Source organism: Bubalus kerabau, chromosome 4, assembly GCF_029407905.1.
Source record: "Bubalus kerabau isolate K-KA32 ecotype Philippines breed swamp buffalo chromosome 4, PCC_UOA_SB_1v2, whole genome shotgun sequence".
Lineage (NCBI taxonomy): Eukaryota > Metazoa > Chordata > Mammalia > Artiodactyla > Bovidae > Bubalus > Bubalus kerabau.
The window spans coordinates 33,696,403-33,714,371 of record NC_073627.1 but is presented as its reverse complement, the minus strand read 5'-3'; the positions used below and the strand labels follow the sequence as shown (position 1 = coordinate 33,714,371).

Below are 17,969 nucleotides of genomic sequence, written 5' to 3'. Positions count from 1 at the left end.
CCTGTTGACTGCTTCTAGGGGGGAAAAGACCTTCTGATCATTTTCATATTTTTCAGTCTCTCTCAGAAAAGTGTTACAGGAACTACATTTTCAAAGCTCTCCCTCTCTTACTCAAGTTATTTTAATGAAAGGAACATTTGGTGCGAAAGGAATGTTTTCAAAATGTTTATACCTATTCAGTTAGCCAACACGCACATGATGGGCTCATTCAACCTGTGAAAGCAATCAGAATATTTTTAAAATACTTGGCTACCTTAGGAAGGCACTTCTCTTCTGCCAAAATATTTTTTGAAATTAAAAAGATGCCTTCTCGCTTTGAACAACCTCCTCTCCATCCTTGCTCATCCACATGCCTATCAACATAGGCATGACACTCACCTACTAATAACAGGAGGGTGGACTGATACCCATTGCGCATATGGATGCCCACCCAGGCAGGAAAGTGCCTCCCTCTGTGTCACTGAGGCCGCAGCCAGCCCTCTTCAGTTGCATCCCCCCTTCACCAAGAAGAGGATGCCTGTTTTTAGGATTTTAGCATAATTCCAAGTAAAGAATTTTTTAATAAGAGTATAGTTTCTTTATAATGTTGTATTCATTTCTGCTGTACCAAGAATTTTATACTCATGATGCATAAAGCAAAAAAAAAAAGGCATCTTTCAGAACACATTCTACAAGGTAATTTCAATTTGATTATATATATAATTAAAATCCCTGGAGGAGGAAATTGCAACCCACTCCAGTATTCTTGCCTGGAGAATCCCATGGACAGGGGAGCCTGGCAGGCTACAGTCCATGTGGTTGCAAAGAGTCATACACAAATTAGCAACTACACAGATAATTAAAATACACACCAATATGAATAGTGATGGTTATCTCCAAGTAGTAGATTTTGGATGTTTTTTGTTTATCTGTATTTTCTTTTTTTCTGTCACAAACACATATGAACGTGACAGATTAAAAAAATAATAGCAGTAAAAACAAGGAAGGCATCTTCACCGGGCATTTACTCACTCATTAAGTAAAATAACAGAGAGCAGAGAAGAGCTTCGAGTGAGTAATGACAGTCTCCTGACCTTTTCATTCTTTTGTCTGTTTCTACTGATTGTTGAGCCATAAAGAAAGCTGAGTGCCAAAGAATTGATGCTTTTGAACTGTGGTGTTTGAGAAGACTCTCGAGAGTTCCTTGGACTGCAAGGAGATCAGACCAGTCCATCCTAAAGGAAATCAGTCCTAAATATTCATTGGAAGGACTGATGCTGAAGCTGAAGCTCCAATATTTTGGCCAGCTAATGCTCATTGGAAGAACTGACTCGTTGGAAAAGACCTGATGCTGGGAAAGATTGAAGGCAGGAGGAGAAGGGGATGAGAGGATGAGGTGGTTGGATGGTGTCACCGACTCAATGGACATGAGTCTGAGTAAGCTTCAGGAGACAGTGGAGGACAGGGAAGCCTGGAGTGCTGCAGTCCATGGGGTTACAAAGAGTTGGACATGACTGAGCAACTGAACTGAACTGAACTGAGCTGAACTGATTGTTGATGCCACTCAGAGCTTGCAACCCAATGGCTTAAATGTCTTTTATCTGTCCTGCACATACTGCTTGGAAATGATTTAACTGGTGGCCAGTATTTAAAACAAAAAAACTTGATTTCTGGCCAGTTTTATAACAATCACAAGATTCCTGAATATCACTGACTGACTCTGGCCTTAAGCAGTGGCTTCCCACTCGAGCAGGCAGTTTTGCTGCATTTTGTCACAGTCCCCACCGGCCCCTATTTCTTTTAACATTAGACTCATCTGGCTAGTTTGCACCGTCTTCCTATTCTGCGCATCTGAATTCCTGAGCCCTGTCTAAGTGCTGTGCAGCATCCATTTGTCATGTATCTTCTTTAGACAGTTGACTTTCTGCTCCAGGAGGCTGGACAACAATCATCTCCTATCTCATTACAGTGACTCTGTTTCACCGACGTGACCTCAATTCCTTGTTCAATCACATAGAGGCCACTTCCTTGGAGCTCTCATGTTCAAGATGGAGTTAGTGCTCTTGCCTTTAGCTCACCCGCCTCCCTCCTACCTCCCACTTCCCTTATCATTACTTATCGTTATTTGGTTTTTGAATCACCAACACTGAAAATCCCTACATTGTAACCAAAATCAGTTGTCCCAGGCGCTCCCCATTGACTGATTCAAAAAACTGAAAGAACAGTAAATTATATTTATATTCTATGAATCTGTCTATATTGTTCATAGCAGATCAAAGTACAATTACATTTCCTTTTTAAAATACCTTTCCCCCGGGAATTTCTACTTTCTCCTTTTCTCTCTCTCTTTCAATTAGTTCCTTTGGGGGAAAAAAATAAAAACCTCTCTAGGTCCTTCCCTGGTGGTCAGTCGTTAAGACTTCACTTTCCCACGCAGAGTGTACAGGTTCCATTCCTGGTCAGAGAGCTAAGATCTCACATGCCTTGTGGCCAAAAAAAAAAAACAACTTTTTTTTTTAAAAAAGAAATATGGTAACAAATTGAATAAAGAATTTTAAAAAATGGTTCACATTAAAAAAATCTTAAAAAAAAAATTAAATCTCCATCCACTCCAGTGTTCTACTGAGCCTGCCTTTGTTCCCAAGACCTTTCTCTCTTGTTTCCAACTCAAAGCTCTAGTGATGGAGAGTAATCACATTCACCGCTCTCTCCAGCTCACTCCAAAGACTTCTGGACCCCATGGCTTCTTTCTTGATTTCTTCTCTTGTTTTGCTTTGGCTCATTCATAAATAACTTTTTCAGAAATGTTACATAAGAGATAAATTATCTAATATTCTGGTCTGGACATATCTTTCTGTTTCTAAACGGAATTGACAGTTTCACTGAGTTTTAAATTCTGATGCTAATACTTTCCTCTTAGAACACTGAGTGCTTTATCTTTTGGTCTGGTGAGAAGTCTGATGAACAGTCAGGGTCCCATTCCTTTGTGGATGCACTGTGTTTCTGCCTTTCTGGAAGTCTTTCGATTTTTTTTCTTTATTCTCCGTGTCTGAAACATTACATTGGTGTACTTAGCTGTCATTCTTTTTTTATTCTTTGTGCTTGGCCTGTAGAGACTTATTTTCTTCAGTTCCACAAGATGCTTTGTAGTCTCTCTTCTGTTTCTTTTATAACCTTATTTCCTGAAATGCATATTGATTCGATATCGGAACTTCTCAAAGTAAAGAAAGTGAAAGTCGCTTCAGTTGTGTCCAACTCTGCGACCCCGTGGACTGTAGCCCACCAGACTCCTCTGTCCATGGATTCTTCAGGCAAGAATACTGGAATAAGTAGCCATTCCCTTCTGCAGGGAATCTTCCCAACCCAAGGATAAAACTCAGATCAAATCTGCATTACAGGCAGATTCTTAACAGTCTGAGCCACCAGGGAAGCCCATTGAAACTTCTGATGGGTCCTCTACTTTCTTTTTTTTTTTTCACTTTATATTTTCTTACACTGTCTACATTTCCTCCAGTTCATGTTTTAATCCTTCCCTTGAATTTATTCCCTTGTGGCTCAATCGGTAAAAAGTCTGGCTGCAATGTGGGAGACCCAGGTTCAGTCCCTGGGTTGGGAAGATCCCTGGAGAAGGAAATGGCAACCCACTCCAGTATTCCTGCCTGGAGAATTCTATGGACCAAGGAGACTGGCAGGCTACAGTTCATGGGGTCACAAAGAGTCAGACATGACTGAACGACTTTCACTCATGATCACGTTAGAGAAGTCTTGGGAAGAAGAGGAGGCAGAAGAATGTGGCCAGCCTGCCACCATTAACTGGATGCCTCACCACCTCCCGGTTAAGCTGCTTGGCTGTATAAGTTTGGCTCTTCATTTCTTCCTCTTGTAACTTGGTGATGATGGACAGAGCAGCCTGAAGCCCTACTGTGACACAGATGCGAGACTTATCTGGAGGTGTCTTCTATGCAACTAGGTGGCTTTGCGGATGCAAACAGGCATAGTAGGGTCAACAAAGACTGTGCACTTACATTCTAAATTCTTAATGCATTTAGAAAAACTGAGAACCATGTCTTTAAAAAAATGTTCCTCTATTTTGGTATAATTGGAGAGAATGGAGGAGGTTAGGTGAAGTCGTCTTATACTCTTGAGACCTTGAAACAAGGAGAGGACCCAGGTTGCAGACCAACTCCAACCTGCAAACCAACTGCAGCAGACAGTCTGGCTCCTCCCTGCACCCCCACCCCCGATCCTGGAATCCTTCTGTCCATTTCCAGGCCTCCCCAGGCTCCAGTGAGCTTCTGCTTCTAAAAGCAAAGCAGCGCTTTCACTTTTTTCTCAGAGTACTGGAACCCATTTTCCCCAGTACAGAGAGAAACAGAATTTAAGTCTATCTCTCCTGGTCCATTCCTTGGGTCAAGAAGATCCCTTGGAGAACCCACTCCAGTATTCTTGCCTGGAAAAGTCCATAGACAGAGGAGTCTGGTGGGCTGCAGTCCCTGGGGTCACAAAGAGTCAGACACAACTTAGCAACCAACATTTCATTTCATTTCTCCTGGTCCATCACCCCCTCCTGCTCCTGGACCATTGACTGGGTGAGAGACATGAAAGTTGGGTTCTCTCGCTTGGATCAGGACCCTTTGGACTCCCACGGGGATCTGCCCGAGAGCCCCCCAGCTTGCCTTCCTTCCCTTCCCTGCCCATTTCCCCAGTCCCTCACAGCTTCTTCCGGGGAGCATGGGGCTTCTTTAAAAACTCCCTGCACGTGGACCCTTATCTCTGAAGGACTGGAATTACTGACAGACCTTGCGTTCCTTCATCAATAGCACCTTAATGAGAACCTGGCCAAACTCACGGCCAAGTTTGAGAAGGCAACAGCCGACAAACTCAAATGTCAGCAAGAAGCTGAAGCGACCGCAGGCACCATCTCCCTTGCAAACCGCCTGGTAAGTGTGAGCCTCCAGGGACGGGGCGGGGGAAGAGGGGGGATTTAATTATACAAGCTGAGCTTGTTGGGTGCCTCAGAGGTACATAGTATATGAACACAGCTGAGCCCCACTTTGACAATAGTGGCAAGAAATATTAAAATGCTCCAGGCTGCAGAGGCTGACTCCTGGGGAAAGTATGAATGCACACCCTGATCTGGTCAAAGGAGATTTCCTACAGGGATGGTTGGGAGGAAGGGGTGTGGGATCCATCAGGCAGCTTTCAAGAGGCATGACATGCTTACCTGTACCTGCAATGGCCATGGGAATCATTGAAGACAAACCGAGCCTTTGATAGGCAAACCCAGGCATTCTTCCCTGTGGACAGGATGAGGCGATGAGACAGAAGCAGAAAGGAGCCAGACAGACAGCTGACTCGGAGCATGGCCACCCATGACCTTGGTCTCTCCAGCAGGGTAGTCACCTACATGGCCACTCAGGGCTCCAAGAGCAAGTGTCCCAAGGACAGAAAGTAGAAGGTTCCATTCTCTTAAGGCCTGGGACCAAAAGCCAGCACAGCATCCTTCCTTGCATTCTACTAGTCAAAGCAATGTCAGGTCTGGGGAGAGGGACCACAGGCCCCAGCCCCTGACAAGAAGAGAATCACAGGATTTGTAGCCATTTTCATCCCCTGTGGCTTACATTTCTCATCGTGAATCATCAGCTCAGAGCCTGCAAAGCAGTGCCCACTGGACATGATATCTCTTTATGGAGGGCACTTACAGCAGCTCCCTCACCAGTGAAAGGAAGTGGAATCAATCCCTTTTCATACACGTCTATTCCAGCCACCATTTATGTATATAACAAAGCCAGGTTTTCCAGTTCAGGGACAGATGAGTCATAACCATCACTGAACCAGTTGCACTCCAGTGATGGGAGGTCAAGCCTCAGGTGTGTCTGAGCCCTTGTGTGTTGAACCTGCTGCTGCACAGCTCTGAGACCCCCAACCTCACTGAATGGTGGGGTGTAGAGGCAGCTCCTCCACAGATGGGCGGGAGGCAGTCAGGACCTCCCTTCCGGCCTGTCATCTGTTCACTCCCCTTCCTGGTTCCCAGAATTTCCCTTGGCCTCTCTCTGCCCGGTTGGAGACTTTTCTGCATTGGTCCTCACAGGAGGCAAGGTGGGGCTCTTCTCTAGGACCCAGAACAGATGGTCTCTGAAGCCCCCCCCCACTTCCACTGACTTTGGGGTTCTGACAAGATGCTGGGACTTTCTGATCTTTATCTGTGTGATCTAAGACGGGGTGAGGATGGTCAGGTGGGGTAAGTCCCTCAAGTCTGTCATCTCTGACATCCTTGGATGTCATCTTTCAAGGAAGAAAAAGCGACCAGTCATCACACCAGAGCACAGAGGGCTTTCCAGGTGACTCAAGCGGTAAAGAATCTGCCTGCAATGCAGGAGATCTGGATTCGATCCCTGGGTCAGGAAGATCCCCTGGAGAAGGAAATGGCAACCCACTCCAGTATTCTTGCTATAGAATCCCATGGACAGAGGAGCCTGCTGGGCTACAGTCCATGGGGTTGCAAAGAGTCAGACACGACTGAACATGCATGCATGTGCATAGCACAGAAGCCAAGCTTCACCGAACAGCCCGCCTCTTAGTCCTCCCATAGGGAGACGGTCTCTCCTCCAGAGAGGGTGCCTCTGACGTGGGCCAGCAGAGTCAGGCCCTGCTCTGCAGTCTTGGGACTTTGTTTCTGTGCATCTGTGGCTTAATGACCATGCCCATCCCAGCCTCTGTGAGTGATTTATAGTGCAATTGATTTTCTTTGATTTTCGTATCTTCAGTATTTGAAGAGAAGGGAGAGGTGCATGATTTTATGCTATGTTTTGAGTACCAGACATGACCCCAAGTGATGATCACATGCAGTCACACTAAGTCCTCTTCACGGCCCTTCGAGGCAGGCATGTTCATCTCTATACCTGTCAAGGGCAGAGCCCTGAAGCCTGCATTCAGACCCTGTCTCTCCACAGCCCAGCGTGTTCAGGACAGAGAACAGGGGCTCATTTGCTGCAGTGTTTGCTGTGGCCGGTGCAAACCCGCATTGATCACAAGGGCCACACAGATGATGTCCTGAGTCCCCTGCTGGGAAACGTGTGCTGTGCATTCTCCATGGCTGAATCGTGGCTCTGTGGCCCGTGGTATGACGTGCCTTCTTCCCCTCTCTGCTCTTCGAAATGGCAGGTGGGAGGCCTGGCCTCTGAAAACGTGAGATGGGGAGAAGCTGTGCAGAACTTAAAACAACAGGAAAGGAAATTATGTGGAGACATTTTACTCACTGCAGCTTCCATCTCGTACCTGGGCTTCTTTACAAAGCGGTACCGCCAGAGCCTCCTGGACGCGGCTTGGAGGCCCTACCTGAGCCAGCTGCAGGTGTGTCTGGCCCACATCACTCGTGAGCTCACGTGACAGTAACAATCCAAATCTTCTAGTCCCTTCCTGAGTTCTTCCTCCCATCACCTCCAGAGCATCCCCTAGTGACCTCCGGGATCCAGGAGGGAGACCTGGGCACCCATGTCCTTCCACACTTCCATGTACCACCATGCACTGCCCTCCAGGTCACCTGGGGACAGCGCCTGTCCTCCTTCTGGGGTCTGCGTGGGAACTCTGGTCCACCACCTCCATGCGGTCTCCTGACTCTTCTCAAAACTGTTAAACCCACGAGGCACCAAACACATCCTGTATTTCCCTCCAACCTTCCTGCTCTTGTGCCAAACTTAAGAGCAGCAGTGGAGGGCACGCCTCCTTCCCCAAATGCTGCCCCCTGGTCACTGCGCCCCAAGCACCACGTCTGTGTCTGTGACCCACAGACACCCCTATGAAGGCAGTTCATTGGCTTTGGTCAAACGTCCTCAGCTCTCAGTGTGAGTAGGTGGCTCTTACTCCCAGCTTCTCCCTCCATGCTGACATGACCTGATGGGGAAATGCCAGTTTCCAACTGAAGAGGACTCAGGGTGTGTTGCCCCTCGACACTCTCACATCACTCATGGTCCTCAACCCACAAATACTTGCCGAGTCTTCACCCTGTCCTACATGCCACTTGCAGGAGGCACAGAAGACAGTCCGTACCCGGGTGTCGGCGGGACGGTCTTAGTCCAGCGGTCAAGACGAGAGTCATAAGAAGCAGCTGCCTGAGAGCACAGAAGGATCACCACGTACAGTTAGGGTTGTGTTCCAGAATGCATTTATAGGTGTCTCCTTGGAACACAAAGCCCAGACCGTCTAGTGATGCTTGGCTTCTCAGATCAGCTCATAAAATCCCACCACCTGATAATTTGCTGAACAGTAGTTTAAAAACTGTTATAGTGCATTTCCCTGCTGGTCCAGTAGTTAAGACTCTGCGCTTCCAAGGCAGGGGGCACAGGCTTGATCCCTTGTTGGGGAACTAAAATCCCACATGCCACATGGCACAGCCAAAAAATTGTTTAAATTTTTTTAAAAATTAAAAAAAAAAACAGTTACAGTACTGGGAAATAAACAAAAAATTAAGCTGTTATTTATTCACTTTGAACACTTGTGGAAAGGAAATCGTTGAAAGGACAACCATTAGCTGAACAAATGAAGGCAAGGAGCGCAATAGCAGGTTAATGAGGCGTTTTCTGGCTCTGCTTTGGGGATTCAAGTATTTTTGTGCCATGGACCCTTTTGGCAGTCTGATAAAACGGATGCATTCCTTCTCACAGTAATGTTTTGTAGCATGTAAAATGGAATGAATACGATTACAAAGGAAAACAATTCTATTGAAATACATTTCTGATGCCAGGATAAGAACCTCCAGTGTCTGGTTTTCCCTTTGAGATCTGCTCGAAGGTATAGAATTGGCCGTTCCTACTCTTAGCAGATATAATTAAAAGGAAAGGAGATGGTCTGGAGAGGCTTTCCTGAGATAACTGGGAGGACAAACTGCAGAGAAGAGAAGGATGGAGAGGTTAATATTAATAACAGTGAACCTCAAGAGCGTTCTGCAGCCAACACAAAAGGTCACACGTATTGCATGATTCCGTTTATGTGAAAACTCCAGAATAGGTAAATCCACACAGACAGAGAGCAGATTAGAGGTTGTAAGACCTGGGGGTAGCCGGGAATGGGGAGTGACTGCTCGTAGACATGCGGTTTCCTTTTGGGGTGAAGAAAATGTTTTGGAAAGAGACAGAGCTGACGGTTGCACAGCATTGTGAACGACTAAATGCCGTTGATTTGTGCACTCTGAAATGGCTAAGGAATGTGAAGTTTACCCCAATTAAAAAAAAAAAGTTTCTAATGAAAATGATTATTCTGAGAAGAATTAAATGAGCTGAAAGAGGTAAGCAGAAGAAAAGGTAGGGTTCCCAACAGGGACAGTGGACAGGTTTGCGGGACAAGGTCCTGCAAGCAGCCTTGTGTTGAGGGGGTTGGTCTGCAGCAGGAGAAAGGAGAGGGTCCGCAGTCCTTTGTGAGCTGGGCATTGGCAGCAAGTGGTGATGCCAGTGAGAGGAGAGGGTGATCTGTGTGTGCTGGTGTGGGGACTGGGACTGTGAAGCACAGAAATGCAACAGGAAATGACTCTGCTAACACGGGTAAGGAGGATGGAGACTGCTGTTAACATGCAAATGATACTTGGTTGCTCAGTCCTATCTGACTCTTTGCAGCCCCATGGACTACAGCCTGCCAGGCTCCTCTGTCCATGAGTTTATCCTGGTAAGAATGCTGGAGTGGGTTGCCATTTCCTCCTCCAGGGGAATCTTTCTGACCCAGGGATCAAACTTGCATCTCCTGTGGCTCCTGCACTGGCGGGCAGATTCTGTACCACTGAACCGAATCCACCTGCAGTGCAGGAGACAAAGAACACTCAGGTTTGATCCCTAGGTTGGGAAGATTCCCCTGGAAGAGGAAATGGCAACTCACTCCAGTATTCTTGCCTGAAAAATCCCTTGGACAAAGGAACCTGGTGGGCTAGTCCGAAGGGTTGCTAAGAGTCAGACACGACTGAGCAAACACACTTGGATTTTATCTGATTGATCTGTGGTAGTCATTTGACTTAGAAAATATACCGAAGAACCTAAGATGACAAGGGTGGAATTTCTGCTGCTGTTCATCCCTCAAGAGAAAAGACTATCAGGACGCTGAGGAAACATGCTCCGCAACACACAGCCGGGAAAACTCTCCTCAGGGAGATTTTGGTCTTGCTTTTTAGAGGGGTTCTGTCTTTTGAGTGAGCTGTGCCCCACCCCCTGCTTCCGTTCTGAGTGCCTGTGCCCTTTCTTTCCCACCAGGTTCCAATCCCGGTGACCCCCACCCTGGACCCCCTGCGGATGCTGATGGATGATGCCGACGTGGCCACCTGGCAGAATGAGGGCCTCCCTGCAGACCGCATGTCCACGGAGAATGCCGCCATCCTCCTCAGCTGCGAGCGCTGGCCGCTCATGGTGGACCCTCAGCTACAAGGCATCAAATGGATCAAGAACAAGTATGGCGAGGACCTCCAGGTCACCCAGATCGGCCAGAAGGGGTAGGTGTCTGCACACAGAAGTTCCTACTTTGCCAATTACGCAGAAGGGAAAAGTGTGATGAGCGGGTTTTAAATCACCGAAGATTGTTTCTACCCCGCTGGTCCCCCCAGGAGTTTTCTGCTGATTGTCCTCTCAATTTAAGAAATGTCTCAGCGAGAGATGCTTGGGTGCTGAGTCTCTGCTTTTCTTTCTTTTTATTTTTGTTTTTATTGGAGTACAGCTAGTTTACAATGTTGAGTTAGTTTCAGGTATACAGCAAAAGGGATGTTGTTGTTTAGTTGATAAGTCGTGTCTGACTCTTTGCGACCCCATGGTCTATAGCCCTCCAGGCTCCTCTGACCATGGGATTTTCCCAGGCAAGAATACTGGAGCAGTTTGCCACTTCCTTCTCTAGGGGAATCTTCCTGACCGAGGGATCGAACTCCATTGGCAGGTGGATTCTTTACCACTGAGCCACCAGGGAAGCCTGAGTCATTTTACTTATTTGAAGTTACCCAAATAAATAAATGAGCCCTATAATTCATCATTTTTTCCAGCACTCTCAACTTTTGGTCTGTGATATCCTTTAAGACTTCTTTCTACATATCTGTATTGTTCAAGTTATAGAAAATATTTTATTATCAGCTAATGTAAATCCCTCCTGTTATTCTTCATCATTATTTATTTCTTAAACTGTTCTTATTGTTTTCTTTTAGATTAACTTTAAGATTTTTGGTCAAGGTTTAAAAAATTATATTGTTATTTATTGTGTGAATTGAATCACATCAAACTTGTAAATCTATCTAGGCAAAATCAATTTTTTATGTGCTTATTAAACTCTGCATAACATTGAAAAATTAAAAATATACTAGCTTTTGGTAATTGATTGTTAAGTAAATTAAGGTGTATCAATACATTCTAATACATAAATACTGTTATAGAAGAATATGTAATGACATGGGAAAATATTTACAATACATTTGATGTACCAAACCCAGGTTGTAAATTAAATGAGCTGCATGGATAAAATAATAAATAAACATAAATACAAATGCAGACATAAATAAAAATATGAATAATACAAGATAAATAGAAATAGTAATAATAAACTTGAAAATATCATATATCCAGACATGAACATTCAACACCAGAATGTAAATGACACAAGGATTACAGTTAATTTCATGTTCTTTTTTGCATCTTGTTACTTTTCCTAAAAACAGATCACATAAATAGCATTTTTTAAATTGGAAGATAATTGCTTCACAGTGTTATGTTGGTTTCTGCCATACAACCACGTGAATCAGCCATAAATATACATATGTCCCATTCCTCCTGAACCTTCCTCCCAGCCCTCATCCCATCCCACCCGCCTAGGTTATCACAGAGCATCTGGTTGAGTTCCCTGTGTTATACAGCACCTTCCCGCTGGCTATCTATTTTACGTATGGCAATGTAAATGTTTCAGTGCTGCTCTGTCAATTCCTCCCACCCTCCCCTTCCCCCACTGCATCCACAAGTCTGTCCTATACCTCTCCATCTCTATTCCTGCCCTGCAAATTAGTTCATCAGTACCATTTTTCTCAAGTCCATATATATGCATTAATATATGATATTAGTTTTTTTTCTCTCTGACTTGCTTCACTCTGTGTAACAGGCTATTGGTTCATCCACCTCATTAGAACTGACACAAATGTCTTCCTTTTTATGGCTGAGTAATATTCCACTGTGTAGATGTACCACAACTTCTTTTTCTATTCATCTCTCGATGGGCAAGATCACATAAATGTCATTTTAAATAAAGAAACATGTGCCCCTGAAGTCATCCCAGAGAGCTGTGCCTCCAAGATGATGCCTGTGTTCCAGAGGCCACAGCCGCCTTGTTAAATTGCCTCAAATCCACAGCTTGCCACACTCTCACCTGCCCAACTCTCTCCTCAGCTACCTTCAGACGGTAGAGCGTGCTGTGGAAGCCGGGGACATGGTGCTGATTGAAAATCTGGAAGAGTCCATCGATCCTGTGCTAGGACCCCTGCTGGGGAGAGAAGTCATTAAGAAAGGACGGTGAGACCCAGCTGTCTGTGGGCCTTCCAAGGGGCTGGTCGGTGGCCTCTGTAGAACCGTGCACAGACCTGCTCTCCCTAGAGCCTCCTCTCCCAGCTAGCTAGCTCTCCCAAAGCACCTCCTCATTCTTCCGAAAGAGGGACACCCAACTACCCTCCTGTCCTAGAGAAAGTTTCCTGAGGAACTTCCATCAGCCAACTCACTGGCCTGCTTCCCAACAACCACAGCACACTCCTCTGGAGGAACTTGAGGGAACATGATGGAAAAGCAGGCTGACTCTTTTTTTATATATAAATGTATTTATTTTTATATTTTGGCTGTGCTGGGTCTTGCTTGCTGCTTGAGCTTTCTCCAGTTGAAGTGAACGGGGCTACTCTGCTTGTGCAGGCTTCTCACTGTGGGGGCTTCTCTTGCTGTAGAATACGGGCTCTAGGGCTTGCAGGCTTCAGGGGTTGCAGCTCCTGGGCTCAAGAACACAGGCTCTAGAGTTGTGGCTCACAGGCTCAGTTGCTTCACGGCATGTGGGATCTTCCTGGATCAGGGATTAAACCCATGTCTCCTGCATTGGCAGGCTGATCCTTTACCACTGAGCCACCAGGGAAGCCCCAGGCTGAATTTTTTTTTTTTTTTTTTTTTTTTAATGTAATAATGACGGTATTTATTTATTTTTATAATAGTGCCTGCTTTGAATTTTTTCTCTTAAGAGACTCAGGTAATAAATTTGGACTTTTATGATTTTAAGAAAGCACTAATGTTTATCTACAAAAAATTATGACTGAAAATAGTCTATGGATTGTCACATCAGGTGTGCAATGGTTTACCAGTTTATACAATTGAGACTTTCAAAAAATTGGTGACTGGTCCCAACAAATCAGAGTAAGGGTAAAATTTACTCTATATAATTGTTTAAAGAGTCTACTTGTAGCTGAAACACGTTTAAATTTTGCCTGGAGATGAAGTAGTCTTTTTTTCTTTTTTTTTTTTTTTTTTTTCCAGGCTGAATTTTAACCACAAGGATTTCATCTAAGCCAGCTGTCTGAGTTCTGAGAACTCAGGTCTTTGTCGATTCGATGAGTACCTGTTGCTTTGGGTGCCAGTAGTTGATCAGGGCTTAGTAAGGGTCTAGGAGAAGGGGGAGGAAGAGAGAGACAGGGAAGGGCTACAGGCATTTAGGAGAGGGGGTGAGAGTTATCGGGAAGGACTGGTTGGACCCACTGCTCAGACCTTAAGCCACCTTTGCATGTCCTTGTTTAGTCACTAAGTCACATCCTACTCTTTGTGACCCCGTGGGCCGTAACCTGCCAGGCTCCTCTGTCCATGGAATTTCCCAGGCAAGAATACTGGAATGGGTTGCCATTTCCTTCTCCAGGGGATCTTCCAGACCTGGGGATCAAACCCACGTCTCCTGCATTAACAGGGAGATTCTTTACCACAGAGCCACCAGGGAAGAACCCTTGCATGTCCTTAGGAGGCACTTAATTACTTAACTAAGCATTTTCTCCCATAGAAGTAATGTTCCACCAATCACGAGACAATGTAAGCTCTACTGCTAGCCCGCAAGTCACCTTTCTGCAAACTCTTAAGGTGCCCCTTCCTGCAAGTGCTTTACTGCCATCTGCTGGAAGCATTTTATAATGCGCTCCCATGTACGTGCACCACTAAGTGGATAGCTCTCCCTCCAGCCTTACCTGAGAAAATAAACACAATGGCCATGGGAGAAGGTCTGTCAGCCTCCACCCTGTTCCCTGCGTGAAAGCTCAGTCTAGACATGCCCGTCCATCTGAGTATGGCAATATCATTTGCTGCTGCTGCTGCTGAGTTGCTTTAGTCGTGTCTGACTCTGTGCGACCCCAGAGACGGCAGCCCACCAGGCTCCCCCATCCCTGGGATTCTCCAGGCAAGAACACTGGAGTGGGTTGCCATTTCCTTCTCCAATGCATGAAAGTGAAAAGTGAAAGTGAAGTCGCTCAGTCGTGTCCAACTCTTCCTGACCCCATGGACTGCAGCCTACCAGGCTCCTCCGTCCATGGGATTTTCCAGGCAAGAGTACTGGAGTGGGGTGCCATTGCCTTCTCCGATCATTTGCTACGACCTTGCAAAAAATCCCACGCGGATTCTGTCCCTAACTAAAGCTCCCAGGAAGGCATCCACCTTCACAGGAGCCTCTTTGTTCCAGGTTCATTAAAATCGGAGACAAAGAGTGTGAGTATAACCCCAGGTTCCGGCTCATCCTTCACACCAAGCTGGCCAACCCTCACTACCAACCGGAGCTGCAAGCTCAGGCCACCCTCATCAATTTCACCGTGACCAGGGAAGGCCTGGAAGACCAGCTGCTGGCCGCAGTGGTCAGCATGGAGAGACCCGATCTGGAGCAGCTGAAGGTACGTGAGGCGCCCACCCAGCAAAGGAGGGAGGAGGAAGATGCTCTGCTACCCGACTCTGCCATGCACCCTCCTCTGGGTGTGGGGGTGGGGGGTGTTCCTTCAGAAATTGAGCCGTGTGGTTCTTCTGGAGCTCGGAGGAGCGCCCACCCAGCAAGGGAGGGAGGAGGAAGATGCTCTGCCACCCGACTCTGCCATGCACCCTCCTCTGGGTGTGGGGGTAGGGGTTGTTCCTTCAGAAATTGAGCGTGTGGTTCTTTTGGAGCTTGGAGGAGCACCAACACCATGTTCCTAGAACAACATCATGTTCCTGAAACAACACCAGTTCCCTGGAACATCCCTTGGGAAGCAGAAGGTAGACCAGGCTGAAGACCAGGAAGCGGAAGGCAGCTGGGAGAAACCGCAGTCCCGTCCAAGACACTTTTGAACCTCTCATCACAAGTGTTCATGTGTCTATGTCCAGAACTAAATGGGATTCATTCCTGCAGGGGCAATAGAAATAGATTCAGCCGTGTTAGGGGAACATCTCAGCTTGAGCTGCCATCACAAAATACCAGAGGCTGAGTGGCTGGGACAACAGATATTTATTTTGTCACAGTCTGGAAGCTGGAAGACAGAGTTCAGGGTCCAGTTTCTGGCGATACCTCTCTTCCTGGCTTGTAGGTGGCTGCCGTCTCACTGTGCATTCACAGACGTCTTCCTTGTGTCCACACAAACAAGCTCTCTGGTGTCTCTGCTTATAAGGGCAATGATCCCACCACAGGGACCCCATCCTCCTGACTTCATTTAACCTTACTTACCTCCTTCTCTAGTTACCCCTATCTCCAATACAGTCGTGTGGTGGTAGGGGGGCAGGGGCTTAGGGCTTCAACATATGAATTGGGAGGGAACACAATTTTGTGTAGAGCGAGTACTGTCCTTTTTCCCATCACCTTAGATATGACTGGATTGTAATAGCAGGGGAATATTAGAGAGCCAGGGGGCTGATTTAAATTGGGAAGTTCAGAAAAAGATTCTATAAGCAGGTGGCATAAGCCTTTGGCATGGAGCACTCCCAGAAGAGTCAAGAGTGAATCCTGGTTATAAGGCCAGATTGAGGCATGTGGGTTTTCTTTAAGCTTTTTACTTTGCATTGAAGTATAACTGATGAGGGCTTCCTTGGCGGCTCAGATGGTAAAGAATGCGCCTGCAATGCAGGGAACCCAGATTCAATCCCTGGGTCAGAAAGATCCTTTAGAGAAAGGAATAGTAACCCACTCCAGTATTCTTGCCTGGAGAACCCCATGAACAGAGGAGCCTGGCGGGCTACAGTCCACTGGGTCACCAAGAGTCAGACATGACTGAGCGACCAACACTTTTACTTTTCACAAAGGAGAGCTATTCCTTTTGAGGACAGTAGAGTTATGACAGAGAAGTAAAACTTGACCCCATCCTCTAGCTATTCCCTAAAATAACTTCCATTTAATGACTAGACCATGTCCCAGCATTCTGCTAAGCCTTGCACAGCACTGCTATGTGTAGGGCCAGGTTTAACCCAGCTAAGGTTACTGTGAAAGGGGAATTCAGCCCCAGATCACATGATTAGTAACGGCTGCAGTTGGGGTTCAAGTCCTCAGCTGATCTGACGTGCTTGTGGTCCTGAGCACTCCTCTGTTCCACCTCCACTTTGCTAAGGGCAGGGGCCCCATAACCCTCTGTCTATTCAGACCTACCGGAGAACAGGATGCTCTGGGCTCCTATACCTGACTCTCCCTTATGTGATACTGCAGTCAGAGCTCACAAAGCAGCAGAATGGATTCAAAATCACCCTCAAAACATTGGAAGACAACCTGCTATCTCGCCTCTCCTCGGCCTCCGGGAACTTCCTGGGAGAAACGGCCCTGGTGGAGAACCTTGAGATCACCAAGCAGACTGCCGCGGAAGTTGAGAAAAAGGTAAGACCCGGCAGCCTGGGCTGGGGTGGGTGGGGGCGGGCAGAGGCCCTCCTCCTTGTCCCTGAGTCCACTGTACAGGGACAAATGTCAGAGTAAGAGATGGCTGATCCATTTTCCTGAGTTTCTCCTGGAAAGTTGAGCTCGACAGGATTCCTGAGATGAGCACCTCACTGCCTGCATGACAGAGCCCTCACTCCCTATAAAATGCTGTTCTGCAGAAGTGTGACCGGCACTTAGATCTGTGCAGGAAATAGTGGCTCAAACTGAGTACCTTAGTGAGTCCATGGAGTTGCCCTGAAGCTAAGGAATCACGCTGGTGTACAAGTACATGGCTGCACCCCCAGAAAACCCACAACCTGCAAAAATCTCACAAGTCTGATTTCAATGAGAAACTTTCAGTGATGTCCCAGTAAACTGAGCTCTCAAAAAAAAAATTTTTTTTAATTATCATCCTGCAAAATTTCTTAGCATATGTTTCCTTCCTTTAAGGGTGTGGAAAGGAAAGTGGAAATTAAGGAAACCCTTCCTGATGGTCTCTATGTGTGTGTGTGTGTGTGTGTATGTGTTAATCCCTCAGTCGTGTCCAACTCTTTGTGATGCCAAGGATTGCAGTCCGCCAGGCTCCTCGGTCCATGAGATTTCCCAGGCAAGAATACTGGAGTGGGTAGCCATTCCCTTCTGCAGGGCATCTTCCCAACCCAGGGATCGAACCCAGGTCTCCTGCATTGCAGGCAAATATTCTTTACCATCTGAGTCACCAGGGAAGCCCAACAGTCTCTATACAGTCTGTGAAAGCATGAGTCAAGCTCCTCTGCTGAGAGTGAGGGTGTGGTGTTGAGATAGGGGGCCTGGGGAGAGGAGTGAAGGTTTTCAATAGCTGTTGGAGGAGGCAGGAATGAAAGGGACACAGGTTAGTGGATAGCATGAAGGACCCAGGGACATGAAAAATATGAGTCAGTGAAAACACCAATCTGAGCAACTATGTGATTTCTATTCAGTTCCACTCTCTTCTGAGAATCTTTGTCTTTTAACTACTAGTTTAACCAAGTTTTGCATTTTTAAACATTACTGATACAATTGGATTTCTTTCTACTATCTTGATTTATACTTTCTATTAACAATCCTTTTGTTTATTTTTTCTCCTTTCTTGATTTTTCTTTATC

The 17,969-nt window shown here is 46.3% G+C and overlaps 1 protein-coding gene across 1 annotated transcript in view; it reads left to right on the top strand.

Moving 5' to 3' along the window:
• DNAH9 (dynein axonemal heavy chain 9) overlaps nt 1-17,969 on the top strand; it is a 288,583-nt gene that overhangs the window by 217,377 nt on the left and 53,237 nt on the right. Inside the window, exons 51-56 of the mRNA XM_055576493.1 lie at nt 4,800-4,919; nt 7,144-7,332; nt 10,212-10,447; nt 12,369-12,491; nt 14,668-14,872; nt 16,642-16,806. Of these exons, the coding sequence (XP_055432468.1) occupies nt 4,800-4,919; nt 7,144-7,332; nt 10,212-10,447; nt 12,369-12,491; nt 14,668-14,872; nt 16,642-16,806 (1,038 nt within the window). The remainder of the gene's footprint in view (nt 1-4,799; nt 4,920-7,143; nt 7,333-10,211; nt 10,448-12,368; nt 12,492-14,667; nt 14,873-16,641; nt 16,807-17,969) is intronic.